This window comes from Camelus ferus, chromosome 13 (genome assembly GCF_009834535.1).
Source record: "Camelus ferus isolate YT-003-E chromosome 13, BCGSAC_Cfer_1.0, whole genome shotgun sequence".
In the NCBI taxonomy this organism is placed as follows: domain Eukaryota; kingdom Metazoa; phylum Chordata; class Mammalia; order Artiodactyla; family Camelidae; genus Camelus; species Camelus ferus.
The window spans coordinates 22,131,979-22,149,481 of record NC_045708.1 but is presented as its reverse complement, the minus strand read 5'-3'; the positions used below and the strand labels follow the sequence as shown (position 1 = coordinate 22,149,481).

Below are 17,503 nucleotides of genomic sequence, written 5' to 3'. Positions count from 1 at the left end.
GCTGTCCTCATATATGGCTAGGAAGTTTGGGGTGCCCCAACATACTCAGTCTCAGCCTATAAACCTTTTCTTCCTGCAGGGAGACCCCGGCATCCAAGGCCTCAAAGGAGAGAAGGTGAGGGACCCCATCCTCTGGCTGCCCCCGTCTGACTCGTGGGAGCCTTTCTGATCCCTTCTCTTCCTTCCCCAGGGGGAGCCCTGCTTGTCCTGCAGCTCAGCTGTAGCGGCCCAGCATCTTGGGCCTTCTACAGGAGCCAAAGGAGACGTGGGCCCTCCTGGTCTCGGTTTGCCTGGCCTTCCGGTGAGTGACTGCTTCCTCCTAGCCAGGACAGGCCAGGCCAGCCCATCCTTGTCACACTGGTGGCCTCCCTGACTCCCTAAGCCCAGAGTCTCAAAGCAGAGACCAAGAGGGAGGCCTGGAGGCAGGTGTCCCAGGTCTATAGCCTGGTCTCTCCCTCTACCCCTGTGCTAACCCAGGACTCCCTCTTAGAATCTCTGCGTGCCCAGCTGTATAACAGAAGTAACTGTCCAGTGACCTGCAGGCTTGTAGGATTCGTTATTCCGAGCTGGCCTTTCTCGGTGGACACTGGGACCCATGGAGTCTTGGAGGAATGGGAGTTGGGGGATGCTGTGACTGTGACTTGCTTGTTTTTCAGGGGAAAGTTGGGGCTCCAGGGCCAACAGGGCTGAAAGGAGAGAAGGTGAGACCTGATTAGATGTCAGGGACACAGGGACTTCTTGGCAGGGAGGCAAGGGAGGGGAGCCGCTGGGTGGGGGATAGGGACAATATAGACAAGAGATAAAACTGTAAATCCACAGAGAAGTAAATTCATCAGTGTTTTGCAGACTGGAGTCAAAGAATTTATTTCTGAGGGCCCGCATGTTCTCCAAGAGAGTTCCTTAGTGTTGTACTTTTAATTTACTGATAATCCAAAACAATTATGGACATTCGAGACCACCTTATAATAAAATAATAGCCTTTACACTTCTTTACCACTTACTCTGTGCCAAGAAGCATTCTAAGGGCTTGTACATGTGTTGACTTGTTTCCTCCTCCCAAAACTTTATGGTCTAGGTCCTCCATTACTCCCATTTTATGGAAGAAAAAGAGGTCCAGAAGGCCAAGTAAATTGCCCAAAGTCACACGGGTGTTTGGGTGCAGACCTAGGATTTGAGCCCAGCGAGTCTGATTCCAGAGTCTGTCATCGTCGCTACTCCGATGGGTCACTCAATTTCAGTGCCCGTGTGAACGTTTATATTTGCGTCTGCGTTGGAGACAAATGACAACATCGAACTTATAACACAGTCTTACTCAAATGAGGGGTTCTATGGGTGTACGAGTGTTCAAGTGTGAGAAACACAGGGATGTATGTTCAGACTCAGCTCTACCAGCTCTACACCTGTCATTTCTCAAATGGAGCTTTGCACTCCCACCCATACCTGCTTCCTCTTCCGGTCTTCCCCAGCTGCATAAATGGCATATACCCAGCTCCTCAAACCTCCTCAGACCCGAAACCCAGCAGCATCCTTGATTCCTCCCATCCCCACATCACCCACATCATCTCCTCCATCTGAAAGCTCTGCCACCGCATCTCTCAATTCCCCCCACTTTGCTCACCTCCATGACCGCCATTTCGTCTGGGTCCCCATCATCTTTCACCTGGATGGTGGCAGCAGCTGCCTACCTGGCCACTGCTGCTCTCAGACTTGTCATCCAGTAGCTAATGTGGCTTTGTGTGTGTCGGAGGGGAACTCAGGTTACATTGTTTCCCTGCTCAAAATCCTCCCATGACTCGACTTTGTATGGAAGGCCTGCTGTGCCTCACATGACCCTGAATGCCTGGTCGTGCCTGCCCCTGCAGGTTCATCTGGCCCTCCTCTCCCCTTTCCTGCGCTTCTGATGTGCTGCCCTCCTTCCTTCCCGGAACATGTCAAGAATGTTCCCACCTCTTAGATTTTGTACTTGTGGCTCCCACTGTCTAGAACGTTTTTCCTCTCTACCTCCCCCCAGTCTTTCATTGACTGACTTTAGTCTCGTCTTTCTGATAACTGTGGTTAACCCTTCTCCGACCGTCCTGTCTAAAACAGCCTCCCCTGCCTTCTTTGTCTGATCACCCTGTTTCTTTCTTTCACAGCACTCATTGCTTTTCACAGTTACTATTATTTAAAGGTTCTTGGTGTCCCCACAAGGGTGTAAGCTCCACAGGCATGTTTGTCTGCACTGTTCACCACTACATACCGGCACCTCGCCCAGTGCGCAGCACTTCCGGGGGTCCAGCCAATGGCTGTCGGAGAAATGAACTCCTGATCTTTGTGTGCTGGGCCAGGGCAAAGGGTGGGGCTGGGATTCCGCAAAGTGAGGCTGGGAGCAGAAGCAGGCTGGCTACAGACTCTCCAAGAGACCTTGAGGAAATTCCTTTCCCTCTCTGGGTCTCAGTTTCCCTAGCCAGGAGATGAGGAGGGTAGACAGGGGGTCCCAAGTTGCTATTCTGGTAGTTTGGGAGTGACCTAGCATCTATATGTTTCCCAACTTTGACCCTGTGTTCTCTGCTTTGCTCTCAGGGTAATTTTGGGGAGGCAGGGCCAGCCGGCAGTCCGGTAGGTGTGCTTTGGATGGCAACAGCTCTGGGGAGGAGGACAAGGTGGGAGGTGGGGAGATGATAGGCCTGGGCAGCATGGCCCAGGCAGCTGCTGGGCATCACACATGGCTTCTTTTGGGGGGTGGGTAATTACATATATTGACTTACTTATTTAAATGGGGATTGAACTCAGGACCTCGTGCATGCTAAGCGCCTACTCTACCACTGAGCTATACCTGCCCCCCAACATGGCTTCGTATCACACAGGGGCCTCCAGGACCAGTGGGACCCACAGGCATCAAAGGGGAGAAGGTGAGTCTGAAGACATTCCCCGCACTGCAGCCAGGGCCAGCTTCCTAAACACGCGCTCATCTTCCTCTACTTCAGATCCTCCAAGGCTCCCCACTGCCTGAGGGTAACATCTGATTTCTCAGCAGGAATTTCAAGACCCCTGAGGCCTTGGCCCCCACCTTCCTTTCTTACCAGTTTTCCAACAATCTCTTTTGAGATATCCCTTGCCCAGCAGACGTGCTACATCAGGCCTGGCCACACTCCCCAGCCCGAGTCCCCCAGCCTTGTGTGTCCTTGCTTGGCAGGGGGAGCCTTGTGAGGCATGCCTCACCCTGTCTGAGCGTCAGGATGAGGACAGCCACGTGGTGGCCTTGCCTGGGCCTCCTGGAGAGAAAGGGGAGCCTGGGCCTCCAGGCTTTGGGCTGCCAGGAAAACAGGTGAGTTCTGGGGCCTGTGGAGGAGGGACGTAGGCAGGGCTTGAGAGGGGTGGGCTGCCTGGGTCTCCCAGCTCCCTGCGAAGTGGGGAGTAGGTGGGAGTGTGTGGAGGGGCCGGGGCCTCTGTCCCCAGAGGGCGCTGGCCTGACAGGCCCCTGCCCTTCATCCTGGGACGCAGCGTGCAGAAAGAGCACCACCTGGGACCACACAAACCTGAGCTCAAAGTCCAGCTCTGCCTTTTAGTGGCACTTTGACTTGGGCAAGTCACTTTCCATGTCTGTGCCTCTGTTTCCTGCACACAGTGTTGTTGTAAAGCCTGGGACAAGCATTCAGGAAGTGAGCATCACCACCCTGGTGACTGCTGTTATCACTGCCCGGCTCACAGCAGCGAACACTGACAGAGTGTATACTGTGGCTTACGCACTGCCTCACACACATCAGCTCGTCTCATCTCACAAGAACCCTACTGAGTAGAAGCCTATGCCCTTTTTTATCATCCCCATTTGGCAGATGAGGAAACTGAGGCACAGAGAGGTTAAGTAACTTGCCAGGCTCAGTTAGGCAGGGAGTCTGGCTCAAGACTTCTCTTAATTGACCCAGCATTGCTTCACTAGAATGAGAGCAGAGGCTTTGGTCTGTTTGGTATACTGTACAGTCCCAGGTCTCACACAGAGCCAGACACTGGGCAGTGTCTAGTATGAGTGAGTGGGTGCTGGAATGTTTTCTCCTCAGGGCAAGGCTGGAGAGCGTGGACTGAAGGGGCAGAAGGTGAGAGAATTCAGTGGGCACCACCTCCTCGCAGATGCCCTCCCTGCCTCTTATTCCTGATTGCCCAGTGCCCACTCTCTACTCCCTGCCCAGCTCCCAGCCCCAGTGAAGGGCTCTTTGAGGGCCTACAGGTCCCAGGAGGGCACCGTGCTCCCAGCTGGGTCACCTCTGCCCTCCTTGAACCCTACTCCTTACAGGGTGATGCTGGGAATCCTGGAGATCCTGGAACACCAGGCACCATAGGGCAGCCGGGACTGTCGGGAGAGCCTGGGGTTCGCGGCCCTGCAGGGCCAAAAGGAGAAAAGGTCAGGCAAACGGGGTAGGGTGCAGTTTGTTGCATGTGCAAAAAGAGATCAAGCTGAGAGCTAACGAGGGGAAGGACTTTGGGGTCAGGCTGTGAGCCTTCCCCTACGGGATGCCAGAATCCCTGGGTGGAGGAGCGATTCTGGGAGAGCTAGGAGTGTCGGGGGCCTGTTTTGAGATCCCAGGCTGAGGTGGGGGCAGCGGAGGGGCAGAGCTCTCCAAAGGGCACTAGGATCTGCTTTTTGATGTCTCCTCTGGGCCTGGCCACCAGCCCTGGCTCACTAGCTCTTGGCTGTGCCCGGCTCTCACCAGGGTGATGGCTGCACTGCCTGCCCCAGCCTGCAGGGGGCGTTGACCAACATGGCGGGATTGCCTGGGAAGCCAGGCCCGAAAGGAGACCCGGGGCCAGAAGGTGTTGGCCGGCCTGGTAAACCGGTGAGTTCTGGCTACCTGCCCTCTCGTCCTTCCCTCCCTGGGCTTTCCTTCTCTCCCTCCTTCCCCCTTTCCCTGCAGGATCCATGGGTCACCTGTGTCTTTTAGGGCCAGCCTGGTCTACCAGGAGTTCAAGGGCCCCCAGGACTGAAAGGCCTACAGGTATGTGTGGATGTGGGGTCCTGAGCTACAGCTGTGTGGGTGAGTATGTGTAGGGGGAGATACACTGGGGCAGTGGGCCTGGAGTGGAGGAGGATCAGCTGCAGAGTAGGGAGAAGGTAGAGATGGAGGAGGTCAAGGAGGAGGAGCTGGGGCAGGGGCAGGGATGAAGGGTGAGTGGGGCGTCTCAAGCTCAGGCTTGTCTTTCTGCCTCTTCAGGGAGAGCCTGGGCCTCCAGGAGTGGGAGTCCCGGGGCCCCAGGTGAGTCTCCAGCCTTACCTTTGCCCACTTGCCTCCCAGCACTTCCATAAGCCAGCAGCTCACTCCAGTCTGCCACCAGATGCTCAGGGCACAGCTCTGGGATAAGGAATTGGGCAGCAGCCCTGGCCTGCCGATGCTTCTGTCTGGGACTTTGGTTTTGACCCCCTGCCCCTCTCTGACCCTTAGTGCCTCCTTGTGGAGCTCTCCTGAGTTTGGGCTGGCAAACTCCCAACCCAGGCCAGGTCTGCCGGTGGGGCAGTTTGGCTTGGGCAGGTTGGCTTGGACAGCTTTGGCCCAGTCTGCCTTTTCTGACTTGCAGGGGGAGCCTGGAGTCCAGGGTCTGCCTGGCATTCAGGTACGTCTGCCCTGGGCCTGGAGGAAATTGGCAGGGGAAGGGACCACTCCAGGACAGAGGTAACTAACTGTGCTTCCATCTGCAGGGGCTTCGGGGACCTCAGGGACCACCTGGCCCTGCTGGAGAGAAGGGTGCCAAGGTGAGCCTCTGCCTCCTTGGGCACTAGGCTTGCCATGCTTCGCAGTGTCCTGGCCGTGGGCACAGGGGATGTGGGAACTGAGTGATGCCTGTCAGGGGGCTGCCCAAGGCCTAGTCTCACTTGCTGGATAGTAGCTAGCTTCAAATTCTGCCCCCACAACCTTTGTACCCTCTCTTCCACAGGGATCTCCAGGGGTGAAAGGAGCCACTGGACCTGTGGGACCTCCTGGCGCCAGTGTCTCTGGGCCTCCGGTAGGCGCCCTCTCTGTGCTCCACACTGGGGACATTGCTGGGACCAAGGACGTTGCCTCTGGGAAGAGGGCATGGGCCTGGCCCTGCCAGTCCCAGCAGCAATGGGGATGGGAGGAGAGCAGCCTCAACCTAGCCCAACCTTGGAGAAGGAAGACCACACTGTTTCGAAGGAGCACCTGAATAATGACAATATTGAACACCACCATTTTTTGAGCAGTGACGGTGCCAAGGCCCTGTGCTAAGCTCCAAACAGAGTCACTTAATCCTCACAATAGCTCTGTAAGGTAACAGCTAGTATTATACCAATTTTGCAGATGAGGAAACTGAAGGTCAGAGAGTGAGGAGACAGAGCCAGGACTTGAACCCAAGTCCGTCTGACTCAGAGCCCATGAGTTCACTCCCCCAACCCCACCACAAACCTTGGAGTTATTCAGGATCATCCAAAACAGAGCTGCCCAGTAGATCTTTGTGATGATGGCAAATGTTCTATTCTGCCCTGCCTGAGATGTAGCCACCAGCCCCATGCCTCTACTGAGCGCTCAAAATGTAGCTAGTGTGACTGAAGAACTAAAATTTACATCTCATTCAATTTTAATTATTTTATTATTCTTTAATTTAAAAAAACTGGAGGGGGAAGAGGCAATTAGGTTTATTTATTTTTGATGGAGGTACTGGGGATCGAACATAGGACCTCATGCATGCTAAGCACGCACTCTACCACTGAGCTATTATACCCTCCCCCACTCAATTTTGATTATTTTAAATTTAAGTAGCCACACATGGCTATTGGCTACCATACTGGGCAGCACAGATATATCTAGGTCAGCAGTACTTCCTACCTCATTCCCCTCAAGGACCTCCCTTTATTACTGTCTCACCAATCACTCCCATGTTTTGAAAGATGTGTCTGTGGAACAAATTGCATAGATTAAGTAATAATAAATGTGTTGCCTTATTTTTATTCATCAAAGACCTGTATAATAGTCAGCTTCGACTCCACATGAACTCACTAGAATTTTACAAGATTATATAATTCTAGCCTCAACCAAAGAAATGCTACCTTTCAGCCAGCCTGTTCCATGCCAGGTCTTGGGCAAATGTATAATTTTCCTTAGGCTTTTGATGATGTTGAAAATAGCCCAGTGAACCGTATCTTTTCTATCTTTATGGTTCCCTAGAGAAATTCCAATCCCAGTTTGGGGATCACTGATGGATTCCTCCTGAGCGTGTGCGGAAGCCCAGAGGGGCCAGTCTCACCCAGGTGCCTGCAGTCAGTCTGTTTTGCCTAGCAGAACTGGGTAGTCAGGGTCCCCGCCTGTCCCAGGGAGCCCCCGATAAAAGCAGAGGTAAAGATGAAGGTGGCCCTGGTTCTTAAGGAGCTTCGAGTCCCACGTGGGAAGGTGGCATGACCTGCAGGACAACAGCCATCAAAATGCCCTGTGTGGCTGGCTGACCTCTCCAGACTGTCATCCCTCAGGCTGAATCCCATCCAGGAGACTTCCTAGTCCTGAACCCACACTCACTAGTTGTGTGACCCTAAGTGTTGCAGAAAAATGTGTTACAGCTCAGTGGAACAGCTCAGTGTTACAGCTCGGTTGTGACAGCAACTTGGATCCAGACCAAGCAGCACTTGGAGAGTTGGAGAGCTCAGGTTTATTATGCCAGCAGGCCCAGAGGAGTTAACACTCCAAGATCTAGACTCTGTCTGTAGGTTTACACAGGCTTTTATAGGCTACCAGTTTACACTTTGCAACATCATATGCAATTAAGGTATAACAAAAGTTGACTAATTAGGAACAAGCTTTGTAGAAATGGACCAATCAGGAGGAATAGAAATAACCAATCAGGAGTGAGGAGAATGGACCAATCAGGAGTGAGAGAAATAACCAATCAGAAGTGAGCTCCACGCAAATGAAGTACTACAAACAGACCAATCAGAAGTTAGGGAAATGGACCAATCAGGAGTGAAGGAAATAACCAATCAGGAGTGAGCTCAGGGAACCAATAGTATTTTAGGGATAAGTTTCACTTTCCCAGAAGTAAGCTGTATCAGAGGCAAAAAGTAAGATAAAGCCTCTGGGCCAGGGAACCCAGGTGCTGGCAGGAGAGTAGTGGCCCTGCCTGGGGGTCCTGCTGGTCTTTTTTATGGGGCTTCCCACCTCATAAGCAAGTGACAGTCTCTCAGTGTCTTCAATTCCTTGTTGACAAATCAGGGCTGAAATTCCCACCCCCTCCTTGAGTTAATGAGAGTACTTTTATGGTGGGGAGACTGTGGATCAAGCACTAAAGGGAGACAGGAGAGAGCAGACCTAGGTGCTGCTGTGCTGTTGGGTCCATAACAAAAATCTCTGTAAGCCTCCACTTCCTCACCTGTGAAATGGGACAATACTGTCCTGCAGGGAGGGCTTGGGGTGGGGATTCCATCCAGTGCTCTCTGACAGGCCATTGGCCCAGGGTCTGACACCCAGAAGGTGCTCAGGAAACGCCAGTCTTCCTCCTCCTTTCTCCCCTTCTTGTCTCTTGTGCCTACAGTCTCCTCCTCTAGAACGTGGGCACAGGGGCGCGGGTTCCAGGGGAACCCGGTGCTGCTCCTGTTTGTCCTCATCCCCTGTAGAGGGGCCAGATGGCTGGCTGATGTCCAGCCTCACCCACTGACCCTGGGATCTCTCCCTTCAGGGCCCTGATGGGCAGCAAGGACAGATGGGACTTCCAGGAGCCAGAGGGATGCCGGTGAGTACCGAGTCTCGGGGCAGCAGGAAGCCATAGCTGCCCCTGCTGCCACACTCCTGTCTACTCACCTCCTGGTGTTTCTTCCCTGCAGGGTGAAAAGGGGTCGCAGGGAGAGAAGGTAAGTCCCAGGGACCTATGACCAATACTCTAAGGAAATTAGCAGCCCCTAGAGCCCCACCTGGGTCCACTCGGTTGTGTCCCTGGGCTGGAGGATGGGTGTTGAGGAGTCATCCTGGTCTCCTTGCCACCCACCAGCTCCCTGGTTCAAGGTTCCAGGAGCCCCAAACACTTCCCACTTCACCTGGTTGCTGGCCCTGCTGGCCCAGGGCTCAACCAGAATCCCAAGATACCCCTGGGGGACAGCTTCATTTTCAGATGGGTGCTGTATCACAGGACAGGGAAAGGACCTGAGTTCGGAAGGATGAGTGAGAGGACAGGGAGGTGAATGACAAGGAGAGAAGGGCACAGCAGTCAGGCTGGGCCAAGGGGAATGGGGCTGAGTTCCCGTGTATCAGCGGACAATGGTGAAGCTAAAAATGCAGTAATAGCAGGAGCTGTTGTTTGCCGAGTCATGCAGCAGGAACTCTGTATACATTCATCCATTCGTCCTCATGACAGTCTTTGCGTTTGGTATTATTTCCATTTTACAGACAAGGAGACTGAGGTTCAGAAAGGTCAAACAGATTGCCCGAGGGCACAGTAATAGAGGCAGATTCTGGATTGAAACACTGCCCCCTCCATCTCTAGAGCCTGCTCTGCCTCCCAACTGTCGCTTTCCAGAGGGTCCTCCATCCTTGCCCTTTTCTGATAAAGGCCCTTGTCTTTTCAGGGCGAGCCAGGGGAGTGCTCCTGCCCTTCCCGAGGGGACCTTGTCTTCTCTGGCATGCCGGTAAGTGGTGCCAAGAGCCTTCCCCCCACCTGGGGGAAGAGGCCTGGCTTCCTGCCTCGTGCCCAAGGTGCCTGGGCCCCTGCGCCCCGGCCAGCTGCCTCCCCATGCAGCCCTGCGCTTGGTGTGGACGTTGCCTATAACCTCTCCCCTTCTTTTGCGACCCCCACTCCCACCCAGGGTGCTCCGGGACTTTGGATGGGCAGCTCCTCGCAGCCGGGCCCGCAGGTGTGTGTCGCTTGTCTCCTCTGTCTCTCTTGCCTGCCAGCGCCCCATGGCTTGCCCATCCTGACACCAGGCCCCCAGCGATGGGGCAGAGCTCTCTTCTGGGTCTGATGATTTCTTCTCTCCCTCAGGGTCCTCCGGGTGTTCCCGGACCACCAGGCCCCCCTGGGATGCCTGGACTGCAGGTAAAGAGGGAGAAGAGAAAGAGGAGTTTGGGAGGGGGCAGGGCAGCAGGGCGCATGCTCCGAGCTGGATCCCACGTGTGCTGCTCCCCTGTCCCAATGCATACACGTGTCATTTCTCGCTCCTTGTGCTCCTGCTTCCCAGAGTCGTGTGGAGGGCCCACTGGTCCCTGAGGGCAGGCTCTGTGTACTCCCAGCCCTTTTTCAAGGAGTGCCCTGTTGTGTGTAGCCAAGCTCAGGCCTTGGTCATCCGTCAGGAACCCAGAATCTGGGTCAGTTAACAATCCTTGACACAGGTACAGAGCTCACCATTTTGGAGCACATTCAATATTCATTTGTGCAACAAATATTTTTGCATACCCGCTATTTTCTTTCTTTTTTTTTTAAATACCCGCTATTTTCTAAGCACTGTTTTAGGTGCTGTTAAGATGGCAGTGGACAGAAAGAAAAACCCCTAGGAGCTTGCACTCTAGTAGGAGGGACAGAAAATAAACAAGAGAAATAAATAAAATACAGTGTGTTAGAAAGTGATTTGTGCTGCATGAAAGTTAAAGCAGGGAGTGTGGATAGAAAATGGGAAGAGCCCAGGGGAGATATTTGAGAACAAAGCTGAAAAGAAGGGGGCATTTGAATCAAGACTTAAAGGGAAACAAGGAAAAAAAGGGGGAAGAAAAAAGAAAAAGAGAAAGACTTGAAAGAAATGAGGAGTAGGCCTGTGAGGGAGAGGATTCCTGACAGACCATGCAGCATGTGCAAAGGCCCAGAGGTCGGAATGTGCCTGCCATTTCAGGGAATAGGAAGGAGGCCAGGGTGTGTGGTGAGAGCAGTAGGAGTTGAGATCTGAGTGGCATTGTGATTAGAGTGTGCGTTCACAGCCAGGCAGCCTGACTTTGATTCCCAGATCTTCTGTGTGTTAGCTTTGTGATGCTGGGTAAGTTACTTACCCTCTCTGTGTCTCAGTTACTTCATCTGTTAAGTGGAGATAAGTACAGCACCTACCTCATGGGGCTTTTGTGAGTATTAAGCATTAATGCATGCTAAATGTACAGAGCCCTGCCTAGCCCACAGTAAATAAATGCTCAGAAGGCATTAGCCATCATTATGGATGACAACTTCTGTTATGATTTTTACATCCATTCTCTCTCACTCACCTGAGCCTTACATCAGCTCCAACAGAAGGCAGTGTTAGCCTTAAGTCACAGCTGGGCAAACCGAGGCTCTGGGAGGTGAAGTATCTTGTCTGAGGTCATCAACTAGGAATTGGCGGCACTGGACTGGGGCTTCCCGCGCAGAGCATTTTCTAATGCTCTCTGCTGCCATGCAGGGCAGCTCCCCCATGTTTGCATGCCAGGCCACACTTCCCAGAGGCCCTGGGAGGCACAGACAGTGGCTTCTGTGTATCTGGCTCCCAGCTTCTGAAAGAGTGATTTTCACCTGAAGAGGCAGAGCAGAATCACATGGAAGCTTTTTACAAACTACTCCCCACAGCCCCAACAATTTTATATCCACCCCCGACCCAGGCAAAGAATCTGCTCTGGTGGGCCCCCATTGCTGATGGGAGCCTCTGTCGGGATCCCCATTCTCTCCGTATTGTCAGGAGCTCAGAACTAGAGCCAACTCTAGGTCCCCTACCGGCCAGCCACACCTTTACCAAGTGTCTTGGCTTCCGGCTGCAGTGCCAGGAGACGGGAATCAGTCTGCAGGGGGCTTGCCATTTGCTTGGGGAAGCGCGAGGGTCATTTCAAAGTGACCCACTGACAAGCGCATGCTGATGTCCTGTGAACCCTGCCAAGACATGCTGGGGGAACGTGGCAGAAAAGAGTGACTGCCACCGAGCCCGGTCCCAGGCACCAGAGTCCTCATCTGGTGTCAGTGCTGGAGACTAAGCCGAGGCTGCTGCTCGCGGGCACCTGCCCCTCATCTGGCAGTCTCTTTGCAGTCCTTTCAAGAAGGCGAGGGCCCAGCAGCTCCTCTCTGCAGGTGCAGGAACAGGCTCAGGATAGACAGCATCCAGAGCCTCAGAAATATAATCTCATGTAATCCCCATCCACTTCTCAGAAGAGCAGCTGAGGCACAGAGGTTTAAGAAATGTGCAGTTCTATAGCTAAGAATAGATGGTGCACAGGCACCGCTTCACTTCTACAGTAGGACAGGTGGGAGAACAGCTCTGGGAGGGCGGGAAAAGAAAATCACAGAGTATCAGGCTTGAACTAACACCCGGGAGCAGGAGAGTGGAGCAGGGGGTGACTGATCATTTAGGGGCATAATTATAATGAACACGGTCAAGGTGTTTTCCTTGTGCCAGGAGCTGTTCTAAGCGCTTTACCTTATTAACTCATTGAGGACGTGGAATGAGCAGGGCTGGGTGATGGCACGTGGGGTGCAGGAGGGGCTGGGGGAAGCTGACTCCAGGTCTGACTCAGGCCTGCTGCAGCCTGGCCTGAAATCAGGTGGGCTGCTGGGGGAGGTGGCATGTTCAGTTGCTGAGAGCTGGGACTTGAAGAGAGGCCAGCTCTTGGATCAGGCCAAGGAAATCCTGTGTGCAGTGAGCAGCGGTGCGTTCACTCAGCGCGCACTTAATGCACACCTCCTCCAGGTTGGGCACTGGGGATTTAAAACCGAGCATATTCCCTGCCTCCACGGAGTATTTAATACACTAATTGGCATTGTGAGTCTGTCCGGGGAATGGAGTCTGGCTGGCAGCATTTAACATGAGCATCCCTCGTGCCAGGCTCTGTACTAAGCACCATACAGCCATGATCTCCTTTAAGCCTTACCATAAACTCTCCCTGTTTCACAGAAAAGGAAACTGAGGCACAGAAATTTTTTCCCCCAAGTAACCTGCCAAAAGCTATACAGGCAGTCAGTCAGGATTTGCCCCTAGATGGGGCTTTCTGGCGTCCACCCTGCTGTGGGCATGAGTGTTCTGGGGACTGTCATTTGAGGAATGCTCCTGAGAGACTGGGTGAGAGAGGGGTTGGAACCAGGTACCACTTCCCTTCTACAGTAGAACGGGTAGGAGTATCTGAATCTCACCTCTGTGCCTTGCTCATCCTGTGACCTTTAGCAAGTTACATACCTCTCTGAGTTCTTCATCTTGTTTTTAAGGTGGAGCTAACAAACACCTCTCCAAGAAAACTGTGATGATTAAATGAGAAGATATATGAGAACGTAGTGAGAAAATATAGGAAAAGTACTTAGCAGAGAAAGAAACAGTCGTTATCTCCTATATAGAAGACCCTCTGCCCCTAACGTGTAGGGGAAGAACTCATTTGGACTGATTTTGGGGGTCACTCCTCTGGGCCTGTTCAGCTCCCTCTACAAACGGTCTGGAGGCTTTTGAGCTAAGAATAGACATCAGCCTTGTGCCAGTCAGGGCTCTCGGCGCTGCAGGATGATGGGGAGAGGCAGTAGGGATGCTGAGAATGAATCAGGGTGACCTGCAGGCCAGAGAGAGGTGTCCACTCACTAGTGTCTTTTCTTGGCTGCAGGGAGTGCCTGGGAACCATGGTTTGCCAGGACAGCCTGGATTAACTGCAGAGCTGGTAGGTATCCGCCAACTCTGTCCGGCACCTCCCGTGCTCTTCCCAGGGCTGACCTTGCCACACCAGCGCCCAGCTGCAGTGGGGCCCCTCTTCCTCTTCTGAGGCGGGGAGAAGCTTGGATGCCATGTGTGTGGCTTCCCAAGGCTCCACCCGGCGCCTTCAGTCTCTGCCCCCCTCCCCTCACCCGTCTGAGCCTTCATGTCTGTGTCTTGCAGGGATCCTTGCCCATTGAACAGCACCTCCTTAAGGTAAGAGAGTAAGAGAGGGGGAGTAGGCATTGGCAGGGGTTTCCCTAAGGGGATGATTGTAGTAAGCACTCAGCTGCGTGGCACCGTGCAGAGAGAGCTGCAGATGGAGCGGCTGGTGGGGGATGTGCGTGCCAGGCATCTGTCTATGAGGGATTAGCGCGGTGCCGGCTCAGAGCAGACCCTCAGTCAGTGTTTGCTGAATGAGTGTTTGAAGGAATCCTGCGAAGGTGCCTACGTGGCCATGGTGCTCTTGGCAATTGTAACCAGGACACCTGCACACAGCAGCAGCCAGTGAGGCCCTGCATCCACCCCCTGCCCCCCATCACCCTGGGGCAGGGCAGGAAGGGTGAAGGTGCACTTGTAGGGTTGTCAAGCAGGGACCTGTGAAGGTTATTACTATGATAAGACTGGATAGGAGCCCGGAAGAAGTCTTCAGCTGTCCTCTGGTCAATCTAGAAAGAATCCAGGGAGGAGATGGGATTTAAGAGGCAATTCTAGCAGTGCAAGAAAGGGGACTTGGGGCCTGGTGGGAGAGTCAGCCTGTGCCAGGGTCTGTGCATAGCATCAAGGCCACACCCGAGGGCTGGCTTGCCTTCCCAAGCTGGGCAACCACGGGTGACACAGCCCTTCCTTGCTCATTCGCCTCTAGAAATGAGACCAGGAACCTTCTCTCCTCCGGCCCAGCATCCTTAGGGGTCCCTCCCACACCTTGGCCCCCAGATACCCCATCCTGGTCACCCCCTTCTAGCACTGGCTGGTCAGTGCCCTGGACCTCCCATGACTGCAGTGGTCCTGGTCAGGACAGAGCATGGGGACTGCCCATCCTGCCCCTGCTCTGAGGTCAGATTAACCTCCTGGCAACAGTTACAGGTTGGATCACAGCTGGGTTGTGGCAACAAATCCCAGCTCTCCCCAGGCTTCTGGCAAGCCAGGGTTCCCCAAGACCTGGCCCTGGAGGGTGATTGTGAGACTCCAAATGCAGGATTGGACGTTCTCTGTGCAACATTTCATCTGATGGCCTCTTAATCAAGTGCTCCATGGGGAGCCCCTCTACAGGAACTGAGTGTGATCTGGAGAAGGGGTCAGATGGTGCCCCAGGGGGTGCTGACCACCCCAGGCACCCACAGCCCAGAGGAAGCTGGGCCTGTGGACAGAGTGCCAGTTCTGCCCTCAAACAGACCAAGGCCCAATCCAGGGCCCCACTTACCTTAGACAGGTCATGCTGTCTCTTTGAGCCTCATCTCCAGAATGCTTACAAGATGACCTGCCTCATTGCACTGTCAAGACTGAAGGTGATAATGGACTAAGGCCTGTTACCATGGCTGGCATCATGGGTGCTGAGTAAATGACAACCATTATCACTGGCCTTTGCTTTGAAGAGTGTCTAGGGGCCTGTGGACACCCGGCCAGGCTCCCAGGTCCTCTGAAATTCTAGTCTAGTTTTCGTGAGTAGGTTTCATTTTGCGGGGAAGAGGACTCAGCTTCCATCAAACTCTCAGAGATGTCTGTAGCCCAAAGAGGTTAAAACCTCCAGGAAGATTCAGGCCCGGCAAACTGGGGCGCCTGTGACAGCTGGGATCTGCTGGGGAGTCAGGGGCAAGCCCCGTCCCAGAGGGTGTCCGCGAAGGGCCTGGCTCCTCCTGCAGCTGTTCCCTTTGGTGCCTTGGGCAGAGGAGCTGGTGTCTGGAGCTGGGCTTTTCAGTCTAAATCCTCGTGGCATGTCCTCACAGTGGGTGCAGGTTGCAGGAACAGCCGGGACAGATGGTCCCTCCGTGGGCCCCTCCGCCTCCTCTCACACTCCTGTCTGGGAAGTGGCTTTGGCTTGGCCCTACCAGAGCTTCTTCCTGGAGGAAACTCAAAGCCAGCTTTGGGTCCCCTGAGGATGCAGCAAAGCTGCAGCAGGGATGTGGCTGGGGAGGAAGAGAGCAGGTGGGTGGACAGCCAGCAGGGTGCCCCAGGCTGAGTTCCGAGTGGGGTCCCCCATCCAGCCCATCCTGGCCTTCTCTGCCCCAGGCCCCATTGCCTCCCATTTTTCTCATCAGAGCATCTGTGGGGACTGTGTCCAGAGGCAGAAGGCCCACCCTGTGGCTCTCCGAGAAAGTGGAGAGAAGGGAGACCAGGGCATCCCCGGCGTGCCAGGCCTCGACAGCTGTGCCCGGGTAGGAGGCTGGGCTCAGGGTGGCCTTGGTGGGGGGAGAGCTCCTGGCTGCCCCCGCTGACGGGGCCTCTGGCTGTCCTCCACAGTGCTTCATGGAGCGGGAGCGCCCAAGAGCTGAGGAGGCCCGGGTGAGTGGACCTCCGTCTTCTCTTCAGCTCCTGCCCTGCGACCCTGGGGCTGCTCACACCCTCACGCTGACCATCCCCATCCCGCTCTAGGGGGACAACAGCGAGGGAGACCCGGGCTGTGCAGGGAGCCCTGGCCTGCCTGGCCCTCCGGGACTGCCTGGCCAGAGAGGAGAAGAGGTAAGAGCAGGGCCCTCGCCCCAAGGCACTGGGTCTCCACTCAAGTGGCCCTCAGTTCCTAAGGGCAGTTTCATTCCTGCCAAATGTCCTCTTGGGCCCTCTCGTGGCTCCCTGTCTCTCTTGGGAGTCCTTCAGGGACCTTCAGGGCCTTTAGGTCACCCGGCGCACCTCACTGCTCTGGCTTCATCTGCTCTCCGGGCACACGGGCTTCCTCGCAGCTCTGCTCCCCCGGCCTCTCTTCCTCCCCACGCCTAGCTGCTTCCTCGGCCTGCGGCTCTTCTCCAGGGCCCGCTCCTTCACCCCTTCAGCCCTTTGCTCAAATATCACCTTCTCTGGGAGACACTGCCTGATCACTGTCTCTAAAATGGAACCCCCACACCAATCCTAGAACCCAGTCCCCCTTTCTGCCTCACACTTATCACGCTGAGACATACTGGGAACACGCCACGGATGTCTGCTGACGACGTGCCAGCCCCCGTTCTATTCCTTCTCCATCTCCCTCTCTCGAATGTAAGCACCATGAGGCAGGGAGTTTAATGTTCTGTTTATTGCTGTGTCCTCAGCACCTGGACTAGTGCCCGGTACTTAATAGCTGATTGATAAATATTTGCCGGATGATTGAATGAACCGAATGAAAGGTTTAACGTCAGCGTTGACACCCTGCTCTGACGGCCTGCTGACTCTGGCTGTGGCGGGCTGGGTGGAGAGCTGTGGAGACGCCGGGGCGCTGTGGCATCTGGGCCTCTGCAGTGATTTCCCTTGGCTTCCTTTGCAGGGTCCACCTGGCATGAGGGGCTCCCCGGGTCCTCCAGGCCCTATTGTAAGTATCTGTGGTTTCCTGGCCCACCTGAGAGGCTCTCAAAGGGTTGTAAATCCCAGATACCATTCTGCTGCCTTGTCTCCAGGAAGCTGGGCAGGACAGAAAGAGGGAGCTTCCACTGCCTCTCCTTTCCCTTGTCAGAGCATCTGCAGGGACTGTGGCCTCCTGCCACCCAATCCCCCCCACCCCACCACCAAAACTGCTCCGCCCTGCTCTGCCTGTGGTCCTGCTTCGAGGAGGCCCTGGGGTGCATCCTGGTTTCCCCAGCCCCATCCCTGCTGTGTTTACCACAGTTGCTCACCATCTGGGCAGCCAGGAAAGCGCGCAGTGATCTTCAGACAGGGGCCAGGGGCTGAGATGGAGCTCTGTAGGGCCTTCTCTAGGACAAGCCTCCAAAGCCAGCCTAGGGGCGTCTACCCTGGAGTTCTCTG

At 54.6% G+C, this 17,503-nt stretch overlaps 1 protein-coding gene across 12 annotated transcripts in view; it reads left to right on the top strand.

Annotated features, from left to right (window-relative positions):
- The window catches only part of COL16A1 (collagen type XVI alpha 1 chain), a 50,897-nt gene that overhangs the window by 14,592 nt on the left and 18,802 nt on the right, over positions 1-17,503 (top strand). For 8 of the 12 annotated variants that reach the window (XR_004325481.1, XM_032495760.1, XM_032495754.1 and 5 more), the window contains 25 exons: positions 80-115; positions 191-301; positions 657-701; positions 2,563-2,598; positions 2,847-2,891; positions 3,176-3,307; positions 4,038-4,073; positions 4,271-4,378; positions 4,689-4,811; positions 4,917-4,970; positions 5,187-5,228; positions 5,548-5,583; positions 5,669-5,722; positions 5,905-5,973; positions 8,650-8,703; positions 8,795-8,821; positions 9,533-9,592; positions 9,770-9,817; positions 9,946-9,999; positions 13,488-13,541; positions 13,757-13,789; positions 15,832-15,948; positions 16,034-16,075; positions 16,166-16,252; positions 17,028-17,072. Coding sequence is in view for 11 of the 12 variants with exons in the window: in XM_032495760.1 (XP_032351651.1) it covers positions 80-115; positions 191-301; positions 657-701; positions 2,563-2,598; positions 2,847-2,891; positions 3,176-3,307; positions 4,038-4,073; positions 4,271-4,378; positions 4,689-4,811; positions 4,917-4,970; positions 5,187-5,228; positions 5,548-5,583; positions 5,669-5,722; positions 5,905-5,973; positions 8,650-8,703; positions 8,795-8,821; positions 9,533-9,592; positions 9,770-9,817; positions 9,946-9,999; positions 13,488-13,541; positions 13,757-13,789; positions 15,832-15,948; positions 16,034-16,075; positions 16,166-16,252; positions 17,028-17,072 (1,548 nt within the window). In the remaining variant the exon portion in view is untranslated. The remainder of the gene's footprint in view (positions 1-79; positions 116-190; positions 302-656; positions 702-2,562; positions 2,599-2,846; positions 2,892-3,175; positions 3,308-4,037; positions 4,074-4,270; positions 4,379-4,688; positions 4,812-4,916; positions 4,971-5,186; positions 5,229-5,547; positions 5,584-5,668; positions 5,723-5,904; positions 5,974-8,649; positions 8,704-8,794; positions 8,822-9,532; positions 9,593-9,769; positions 9,818-9,945; positions 10,000-13,487; positions 13,542-13,756; positions 13,790-15,831; positions 15,949-16,033; positions 16,076-16,165; positions 16,253-17,027; positions 17,073-17,503) is intronic. The other 4 variants (XM_032495761.1, XM_032495755.1, XM_032495758.1 and 1 more) reach the window with 2 other exon arrangements.